Source organism: Palaemon carinicauda, chromosome 25, assembly GCF_036898095.1.
Source record: "Palaemon carinicauda isolate YSFRI2023 chromosome 25, ASM3689809v2, whole genome shotgun sequence".
Taxonomy (NCBI): Eukaryota; Metazoa; Arthropoda; class Malacostraca; order Decapoda; family Palaemonidae; genus Palaemon; species Palaemon carinicauda.
The window spans coordinates 76767718-76778974 of record NC_090749.1 but is presented as its reverse complement, the minus strand read 5'-3'; the positions used below and the strand labels follow the sequence as shown (position 1 = coordinate 76778974).

The 11257-nt window shown below is 40.1% G+C and overlaps 1 protein-coding gene across 1 annotated transcript in view; it reads right to left on the bottom strand.

The window, feature by feature from the left end:
- Nucleotides 1-6283: 6283 nt before the first annotated feature.
- The window catches only part of LOC137618663 (presequence protease, mitochondrial), a 62805-nt gene continuing 57831 nt past the window's right edge, over nt 6284-11257 (bottom strand). Inside the window, exon 2 of the mRNA XM_068348796.1 lies at nt 6284-9949. Coding sequence (XP_068204897.1) covers nt 7023-9949 — 2927 coding nt within the window. The 3' untranslated portion in view covers nt 6284-7022. The remainder of the gene's footprint in view (nt 9950-11257) is intronic.

Here is an 11257-nt window from a genome sequence, read left to right as displayed (position 1 = left end):
AACCTAATGATAACTAGTCCAGAGGAAGAAGGTAAATCTCTATTAACTCTCTCTCTAATTTAAATATTCTTACCTATGTTATTCTGAAATAAGGTAAAGAATAGAAATAATTCATAACCAATCATAAAGAAACCAAAGATTATTTTTAACACAATGTAAAATACAATAAATAATTCATAACCAATCATAAAAAACCCAAGATTATCTTTAGCATAATGTAAAAAACAATCTTCTTTTGAAACTTGATACAGTATATCAGTGAAAATTTACACTTAAACTTGCTAAAAATTTCATCATATACCTTCACTTACTTCAAAATATCCCCTGCCAAAAATCATAGGACCTAGACTAAACACTTTAAATTTGTAAATTTCTCTCGTCAAATAATTAGAAAAAAAAAGTTATTCTCCATTGAGCTGCTCTCAAACATCATGGCCATCCATGGGATATCACTCGTTCCGACATACAGTATAATAGTACAGGTCTGATAACTGTCTTAAAGATTTTCAATTTGGGTCTTAATGGTATTTACTTGTCAAAACAACTCCAGTTGGTTCTCTATTTTTGCCATCTTGAACCCACTGTCTCACCGCTTTCTTAGTAACACCCTTATCTGATATTATTGGTCTCTAACTAAACTCATTACTTTATTTTAGCACTGTAACATTTATTTCTTCATGTTCTTCTACATTAGTAATCAATATCCGTAATTCCAATGTTCACATTCAGGCTCTTCCTATTTAGGGCTAATTTCAATGCTAAAACCTTTCTTGCAGTTCTTCTGTGTCTGCTATAATGACCAAATCAAACCCACAACTCTTAGTTGTTCCTTAGTTCATTTGTATATTCTTTATTAAAACAATCTTTTTGTGCAATAAGGCTATCGGGAAATTATTTTTTGAGCAATTGATTTCGATAGATTTACCACACACGATTTGGAGGGACACAATGGCGTCATCAAAAGGCATTCCTTTATGGGACGTTTAATGGCCACTCTCCACGTCCATTTAATGAGCACCAGAACTTAAGAAAATGCATCTGTTGATCTGACCTGACTCTCCAGTTATGTAGTTCTATAAAACAATATTTGAATTGGAAAGAATTCATATACGTAGAGGTGTTGGACAAGAGTGAAAAATGTCTTATCTGGTCGGGTATTAAAGTCATAACACCTGTGATAGGATATGGTACCTCTACATCTTCCTCTGCTGGTTGTTGAATGTCTTCCTAGTGACACACTGAACGTCAACAACCACCTCCGAGCGTCGCTTAACGTCAACGTGCGACTGGCAACCCACACTGGGTCGCATCGGTGGAGGAACCACCTCAACTGGCGGACGCGAGTAGGATACCTCAGTGTCAACAGGGCGCACAACCAACCGGTAGGAAGGTTGTTGGCCAGAAGGTTCTTCTCCGTAAAAAGTCCTCTATCAAGGACACAAGCTTGGACTGCATGTCTTGCAGCAAAGCCCATTAGGGTCTACGGGAGCAGGTGTGGCAACAGACGGGGTTAGCGACTGAAGCGGAACCATTTACCATCCCTGGAAGCCTTGTTATGCTTTAATTAAAGTCCATAGGAGGCTAAGCAGCTTAAGGCTCCTCTCCAAATGACAGAGTCCTCAAAGGAATATCAGTAGGAGGGAGAACAGCACTTTCTCATCTACAGGAACCTTGTCCGAGAAAAGCTAGGTTATCTCAGTGAGGGACTCACTGGTGCATAAGCAGCAGACCAGAAGGCAACGTTATGTAACTGCTTGACAGTGTGTGAACTGTCAAAAACTGAACTGTCAACCACAACAGGTGCGTGAGGACATACAGCACTGGTGCATTAGCAGCAGACCAGAAGGCAACGTTATGTAACTGCTTGACAGTCTGTGAACTGTCAAAAAACTGAACTGTCAACCACAACAGGTGCGTGAGGACATACAGCACTGGTGCATTAGTAGCAGACCAGAAGGCAACGTCATGTAACTGCTTGACAGTCTGTGAGCTGGCAACAACCAAAGCTGTGTGGGGAAGCCTCACTCCTGACTGACTAGTCTGCTGCGGGCGAGGGGGTTGCGGAGGCTGACGCACCGTGTCAAAACACGGCAGCTTAACTCCACCCTCCTGTTGTTGTGGTAGCTCACGCACGGCAACGGAGTGCTCCGTGCGTCTGTGGGAGTCAGCATGCGTCTGGCAGGGTCGACTGCGCATGGGTGGAGGAGCTCTCACAGCCGGAGTGTGGGAGCAGGCAGCCTCAGCGTCTGCTGGGCGCACAACCGTGGCAGGTTGTGCGCCAACGGGTGCAGCGCCAACCTCTCCGCAGCCGGAGTGTGGGAGCAGGCAGCCTCAGCGTGAGCTGGGCGCACAACCGTGGCAGGTTGTAGGCTAACGGGTGCAGCGCCAACCTCTCCGCAGCCGGAGTGTGGGAGCAGGCAGCCTCAGCGTGAGCTGGGCGCACAACCGTGGCAGGTTGTAGGCTAACGGGTGCAGCGCCAACCTCTCCGCAGCCGGAGTGTGGGAGCAGGCAGCCTCAGCGTGAGCTGGGCGCACAACCGTGGCAGGTTGTAGGCTAACGGGTGCAGCGCCAACCTCTCCGCAGCCGGAGTGTGGGAGCAGGCAGCCTCAGCGTGAGCTGGGCGCACAACCGTGGCAGGTTGTAGGCTAACGGGAGCAGTGTCAACCTTCTCCGCACGAAACTCCTGCATAACCGCAGCTAACTGAGTCTGCATAGACTGCAGTAAAGACCACTTAGGGTCTACAAAAGCGGCAACAGACGGAGCTACTGTCCGTTGTGACTGAGGGTCTAAAACAGCGGGTGCGGCAACAGACGGAGTTACTGCCTGTTGCGGTACCGCTTTACCTCTCTTAGGAGGTGTGCAGTCATCGGAAGACTGCAGCGAGTCCGAACTGACCCAGAAGGGACCGACTTGCACTTAATAAGCTGCGAGACCTTGGTCCAAGGTTTCTTACGAGAAACCTCTTCCGCAGACGAGAAGAAAATGGGCTCTCTCGTCTTTGTGTGGGTGGGGCGATCTTGGGTAGATACGCCCGAAACCACGGAGGGAAACGTCTGTTCGTTGATCAAGGCCTGAGGAACCCATAAGTCGTTCGACATTACTTCTCCCCTGGGCTTGGGAGCTTGCAAGAGGTCCCGGACTAGGTGAACGACAGGCACGAACAGACGAACCCTCGGACGCAACACTGTAACACTTTGCGCATATCACTTTATCACTTTGATTTTCTGTTTTGCACTTATTTCACTGAAATCGAAACTTTTACTGATTTCTACCTGAAACACGCAATCCTACCCTTCATAAAAGGTAGTAATTGCGAAAACAGTCGTATAATGCAACAGAAAACATATATAAAGATAAAGAATTCAGTGGCTGGGAAAGAGACTAAACACTAGTTCAAATAAACTACGTTTACAATCTCTCACCGCACATAGCCTGGGAACAAGAATAAAACCCTAGAAACGTTTTACCTTCTTCCCCTACAGCGACTAGGGAGGAGAGTAAAACGAGAACAACGTTACCCGCTTGAACGAAACGTTTTTTTTTTTTTTTTTTTCCTTCCGTCTCTATCTCTCTCTTTCTCTCTAGATTTCGCACCTGAGAGAAGAGCCTAATTATATATCGTCAAAACATGATATATGCTAAAGGAAAAAACTGAAAGGTTTTCCAAATAAAAAGTTCCTTTAATTTAGAATTTAAACCATTAAAGCTAAGAAAGAATGAACGAAACGCTAGAATCGGTTTACTCTTACTGCAAAGTGAAACCGTGATACACTCTCTCTCTATCGTAACGATAGAGCGCATGTTGAACGTCCTGAACGTCAACAACTGCGTAGACTAAAAAACTAAACGTTAGTTCATCTTTGAAAACAGTACGAGACTATCAAAGAAATTCTTTCATAAAACATTAAATTTAAAAAGTTATAAATTCTTTAAAGGTTAAATACGATATAACGGGCTCACCGTTGATTAACTTCGGTTCCAAGTTAGGACCGCCTACTATCAGGAAAGGTCGCATATAAACAAAGCATAAAAATTTATTTTTATATGTTTATAATAAAAGGAAAGTTAATCGAAGAGGCCTAATAAAGGCGGAGAGATATAAAATATAGATCTATAACGTGTTAAGCAAAATTACTAAAAACCTAAACACACTTCCGTCTAAGGGAAGGGTCGGCCATTTAAAAGTGAAAGAGAGTCCATACTCTCTTTGTCACCATAATTAAATCTATCCAAAACGAGTTCAAGTTTTGAAATGAAGATAAAACCCCTGCATAGCGAAAGCTCAAAACTGGAATAGTGTACTTCACCAAATAGTTGTGAAAACAAATCCAGTTAGTAACAGCGTATTTAGTAGGTCTTGCCAGTGGCACGACAGAGAGAAAATTGGTTCTTTGTTGACATCGAGTACTTGAGTACCTACTTGACAGATGGCGCTGTTGATGTACACCCCCACCTGTATAGCGATCGCTGGCGTATTCCGCCCGTAGGTTTTTCTGTCGGGCACCAGAGCTATTTGATCATCGGGTAAGTTTAATATTGAAAAATGTCTTATCTGGTCGGGTATTAAAGTCATAACACCTGTGATAGGATATGGTACCTCTACATCTTCTCTCAAGAGTTAACTACTGCACTGTAACTGTTCAGTGGCTACTTTCCTCTCGGTAAGGGTAGAAGAGACTCTTTAGCTATGGTAAAGCAGCTCTTCTTGGGGAAGGACACTCCAAAATCAAACCATTGTTCTCTAGTCTTGGGTAGTGCTATAGCCTCTGTACCATGGTCTTCCAGTGTCTTGGGTTAGAGTTCTATTGCTTGAGGGTACACGCGGGCACACTATTCTATCTAAGTTCTCTTCCTTTTGTTTTGTTAAAGATTCTATAGTTTATATAGGAAATATTTATTTTAATGTTGTTACTGATCTTAAAATATTTTATTTTTCCTCCTTTCCTTTCCTCAATGGGGTATTTTCCCTGTTGGGGGCCCTAGGCTTATAGCATCCTGCTTTTCCAACTAGGGTTGTAGCTTAGCTTGTAATAATAATAATAATAATAATAATAATAATAATAAAGACAAAGGGAGAGAGACAGAGGATAGTAATATTTACATGATATACACCTGTACAGTATCATGTTTTGACCTACAAATAGATGAACTTAAAGTCTTTATTGCTATAAAATTGACACCTTCACTAAGATTAAACCCTGTATTAATAGTCAAATTAGTACCTATTCAAGTACTGTACAGTATCTTCTGCCAATGAATTCAAAGAAGATTCAGAAACAACAAAGCTAACAGCATTGGAAGACTGAATAAAATTTTTTAACAGTTTTAAAACTTAACGCAATTGATGGAATAATCGTCTACTATATTTAAAAGATCAAAATTTGTTATTGGCTAACACAACATTAACAACTCCCATGGCAGACGCTTCATCGACAAAATTCATGGATATCATTATCAAAAGACTTTAACAGCTTTGCTAGTTCTATCCAATTGTTCTCTTTATTCTTTGCATTTCTTTCTTTTACCATAGACATATTACTTTATTTGTCATCATCAAGGTCTGGGCATTAAGGTTTATGGAAGCTAAATCAACGATTGATGGCCCACCATGGAGCAAACAACAAGGATCTAATTTGTTAACTTATTTGTCTTGCATATTAGACAATACAGGTGTCTACAATACCTACCAATGAAGGACATACCTAAGTACAGTCAGTCCCGCCATTTGTGGGTATGCTGTACAGAAATTTTCATAGAAAGAGGCTGACATTCCATAAAGCAATATTTATTGGATTATATTCAAATAGAGAACAAGTCCTGACAGAATAAACAAATAGCTCTTACAGTATCACAACACATGATTGAGTACGGTATGCTCTGACGATCTTTAACAACTCAATGCTTTTATATTTTTCCAGTTCAGGCGAATTCACACTTATGTCATTGTGAATGCACCTTAAATATAAGTACAAATAAGCACTGAATCATATCACACCATATATAACATATGTTATGAAAGATACCTTTATATGAATGGATTTTCAAGCCTTCTATGTAATAATGGCTTGTTGTCTTCTCAATTAGGTAATATTACTTTTGTATTAACTTTCAAGGGTCAATTACATAAGGTTCTTTTAGTTATAAATGGGAATAGGGGGTCTGGGAGTATCATTGAAAGCACATCCATTACTCTTAGTTTTCCCCACTTGTTTTTCTATTACCTAATCTACCACAAATAGCAAGAACTGACTGTAATATGAGAGAGAGAGAGAGAGAGAGAGAGAGAGAGAGAGAGAGAGAGAGAGAGAGAGAGAGAGAGAGAGAGAGAGAGAGAGAGAGAGAGAGAGTGAGTGTGTGCACATCAAAGTTAATTCATATGGTCTTCATTGATGTTTTTTCCACCAGGATACACTTCAACCTACTTTTCAATCAAAACAATGCAATGCAATGATAGCTACAGAGAAAATATTCGTTATTTCTTATTTTTATTTTGAGGTGAAACAAGTCCTTCAGAATAAATGGCATCACATATATAAGCTAAAAAGCCCATATCAATTCTAATCTTCTATGATAAAGGTGAATTTATAATACATAAAAGGTGATAAGGATAATATGTATTCCTTCACTTTCTTCAGCATAAGCCTACATTTTTTTTATCTCTGTATTATCAAATAGGGACTCTGCCAAAAGCTAGAGCCCATGTTTCACTGTTTATAAAGCCTGGTTTGTGCCTAACTTGGGGTAAATTAATTTGTTACATGTACAACAGGTAAACGTAGGAAAAATATCCTAATCACATAGTTCATGAAAAATTACAGCATATATACATTAATGAAATGTAATTTCAATGCAGCACAAAGAAATAGATATTGATCACTATGAAAAATCACATTAAATGGCATTAAATGATTATTATAAGTCTGTTAAGCAACTTTTCAATTTAAAAGTGGACCCATTTTTCTATTGTGCTTGAGATAGAAATAAACAATTCTCTTCTTTTCTTCATTACTCTAAAGTTCGTTAGTTATAAACAGTACTCCAGAAAGGGTCGTTTTCAAGATCTTCATTTTTGGGGCCAATCAAGCAGCCTCCTTCAACTGAAGCATCGCGTAAATACGTTCTAGCCACTCTAATCAGATCTTGAGGCTGTACATCTAAGATTGTTCTCCTATGGTCAGTGAACAGTTCATCCGAGATGTGTGACAAGAAACGCCGACTGCCCTTGGAACCCGGAGATACAGGAGCATCAACTGACTGGAAGACCCCTAGTTTCGCTTCTGAAACATCCGTCTCGTTAAAGCTACCCGATAGCACCCACTCGATAGCAGCATCAAATGACGCCAATGTCTTTGTGGAGTTTGGATCTCTGTAGCTGTAGAATGAATAAGCTCCACCAGGAGTTGATGCAGCTCCACCTCCATAGGCACCTCCTTTCTCTCTGATTTCTTTGTGAAGGAATTTGAACATGAGACGAGCTAGAAGCCTGAGAGCTCCTGCATCAGGGTGTGCATAACACACTCCAGCATAGGACTTTGAAGCAAAATTGATTGGGAAAGGGAATACCTGATGGTTTCTACAGGTGTGTGGGGTGAAATCAGACGACACAACAGCAAAAGGTGACTGTGCCTTTGGAGTTCCCCCTAACTGGTTTAAAAATCCTTCAAAGCTTTTCAGCACTTCATCGTGGTGTTCGGGAGTCGAGTTTATGGCAACTCTCATGCATTCCTTTGACAAAAGCAGCCTGGCTAGCTCTCTGAGTTGTTCTAGAACAGGTCCCAAGTCATTCATTTCACTCAATTCTTTCATGTAACACAATGACGTTAGCCCAGACCATTTTTCAGTCAGAGCTGAAACAGGGTTTGTTGTAGAGGCTGAAGCAGTCATGGCGTATCGATGACCATGAAAAACCAAACTATTGGCTTGATTTGTAGCTATCATTTTCACTAGAGTGCCAAATCTTTGTAGGTCGTCAAGTCTCAATTCATTGAAGATTAAAGCCCAGAGGTCAAACATGTCTTGCAACTTATGATTTAAACAGTGGGATGAAATCTGAATTCCTTGCTCATACTTAGAGCCTTCAATGGGATGTGGAGTTATGACGGTATTTACATTTAATCCACCAGTTTTTAATTCCACTTCCTGGTCAAATAAACGAAAGTCGAGATGTCCAGCTCCCATGCGTGTCAGCACACCACACAAAACAGGGACCAGGGGCTGCAAATGTTCTGGAATATACTGTGTGTCTAGAACAGCATTGAAGTATGTAATGCCATTTGTTGGTTGGTCACTCACTTGAACAGGGACACCGATGAGGCTGATGTCAGTAACTAGAGTTGGAATAATGTCACGACTTATGTCGGAAACTTGTAAAGTTGGGAGACAAGAAATATCTTGTTTGTCCTCTTGCTTCTGTCTTAGGGTCTGTCCAAGTTCCCATATCCTTAGCTTGTCTTCTTCAGTTAACGAAGAGACTTTATTCACAAGTAACTGGTTTTCCTTTTCTTGCAGATCAACCTCATAGTTATCATGGGGTGACATAGTAAGTGTATATCTATGGGTATTGTTAATGAAGTACTTTTTTATTTTTTCTTGCAAGAAATTTGGATTATTTTCCATGCATTCCCTGAACTGTGCAATGTTTCGGTTAATTTTCAAGGCATCAACTGGGTCGCTGTCCAGGTTCCAGATTGGTGCAAGACTCATGGCCAATCCAAGCCCAAAACTGGACTTTTCATGCTTAATGCTTAGCTCGATGCTGTGTAGGACAGCCTCAATCCGCTCCTTTGGAAAACCTGTCTCTGACAATCTTTCAAAAGTATTTTCAATTGCTGCTTTAACTTTATCTAAATCCGCATCCTTGACTCCCTGCAGACCAACGGTGAAAGTCGTATTGCGAGTGTGTCCGTCATAGCCAGAGGAAGGGGAGAAGCTAGATCCTAACTGTGGTTCCAAGAGAGATTCATAGAAGGGAGCATTCGGACCACTCATCAGCAACTGTCCAAGAATTTCCAAAACAAAGTTTTCAAAGTTATTGATGACATTTATTAATTTGTAGGACACTGCTATAGAATTTTGGGCATCTGGGGATGCCATTGGATCTTTGCCACAATCAATATGTGCTTCTCGAGGTTTTACCCAGCTAGGCTCTTCGGGCACTGCTGTGCTAGGATCAATTTTTGTAAATTTGCTCAAGTAATTTTCATCTATAAATGAAAGATGGTCTTCCAAAGGCATGTCCCCGTAGGTATAGAACCGTGCATTGCTTGGATGGTAGTGATAAGCATGGAAATGTCTAAGATGATCCCAGGTTAACTCTGGAATGCACAAAGGGTCGCCACCATAAACAACCCCGTATGTGTGTGAGGGCAATACACCATTCTGAAGCTTCTGGGAGAAGAGCTGTTGCGAGTCGGCAAAAACACCTTTCATTTCGTTGAATACAACACCCTTGAATACCAATGGGGAGGACTTGTCATTCACATCTTCATGTTCTAACCTCCAGCCTTCCTGGAAAAAATCTAGCTCATTAAGGTTTGGGTGAAAAACGGCATCCAGGTAAACAGACATGAGATTTCTGAAGTCCACTGGATGCTGAGTAGAGAATGGATAAATAGTGAAGTCGCTTCCTGTCATGGCATTCATAAAAGTTGAGAGAGACCTGTTAAGCATCTTCATAAAAGGATCGCTACAAGGATATTTCTTGCTCCCACATAACACAGTGTGTTCAAGAATGTGAGGAACACCCGTAGAATCCATGGGAGTCGTTCTAAACCCCACGCAAAATGTGTTGGTTGGATCATCCCGAGCTATGTGTAGGTAGTCTGCTCCCGTGGAAATGTGTTCGAGCCGGACAGCTGTGAGATAAAGTTCAGATATGTCTTGCACTTCCTTCACTCTAAACCCAGAAAATGTTGCTCCCACAGGAAACTTGGCTTTTACTGCTTCACCTGAAATGAGAAATGTTTAAGAGGCATGAACATAGAAAGGAAATATCTAAAAATGATATTTTCAATTTAAATTAAATTTTTTAATATACTTACCCGGTGGGTATATATATAGCTAACGTCTCTAACGTTCCAACAGATTCAAAACTCGCGAGAGATCACCGTGCTAGGTTGCTGGGTGTACACTAGCGCCACCACTCGGCAGGATACTAAACATATTCCCAATAGCTCCAGTTCTTCTCAGCCCATAGGGTCTCTAGAGGGGAGGAAGGGAGGGAATTTAATTATATATATCCACCGGGGAAGTATATTCAAAAATTTATTTTAAATTGAAAATATAATTTTTAAATATTTAACTTAGCCAGTGGATATATATATATATATATATATATATATATATATATATATATATATATATATATATATATATATATATATATATATATATATATATATATATATATACAGTCGCTCCCCTACTTACGAACATTCGAGTTACGAACAACGGTACATACGAACACAAATTGAAGGAAGTCCAAACATGTTCGTAAACATCCGTAGATTTCATCTCAAGTTAAATTCTCTCTCTCTCTCTCTCTCTCTCTCTCTCTCTCTCTCTCTCTCTCTCTCTCTCTCTCTCTCTCTCTCTCTCTCTCGTATTTTGATTTTTAATGCAGTTAAATCTTCACATTTCTTTGAAAATTATTAAAAAATTCTTTATATCCTTATTCGATGTTTCAATTAAGGGAATAGTAACGGATCGGAAGAAAACCACTTGATTTGCCTCTCGCCTTCCGCCAGAAGAAATATAACGTCATCAGACTTTTGGCATTTTTTTTTATTTCTTAACATATTAGAAATATCTTCAAGATGAATATTACATCAGCGCCAATATGTTACAGAAAATCAGTTTCTCTACAGTTCTTATTATTAGGTATCATGTGAAATCGTTGTAGCTCTTTCTGTGTGTGTGTGTGTGTGCTCGCTCTGTCAATCGCATATGGGTAGTTAATTCTAAAGCTTCATACAGTATTCAATTTTTCGTTCAATATTAAGCCTTCATATTTCATTAGACATTATTGTGTTTAATTGTGGTTTATTAAAGCACGTTCATATTTTTTTTTTTTTATATTTCTTGAGCATTTCAATAATCAACAATTACTTTTGATTTACTTTTGGTTGGGAGATTAGCTGATCTCAAGGTCACGCTGCAGTATTACGATTATGCGCACATATAGTTCGAAATCTCTTCATAGTGAATATTACAACAGCGCCAATGTATTATAGGGTATCACATCTTCCATACAGTTC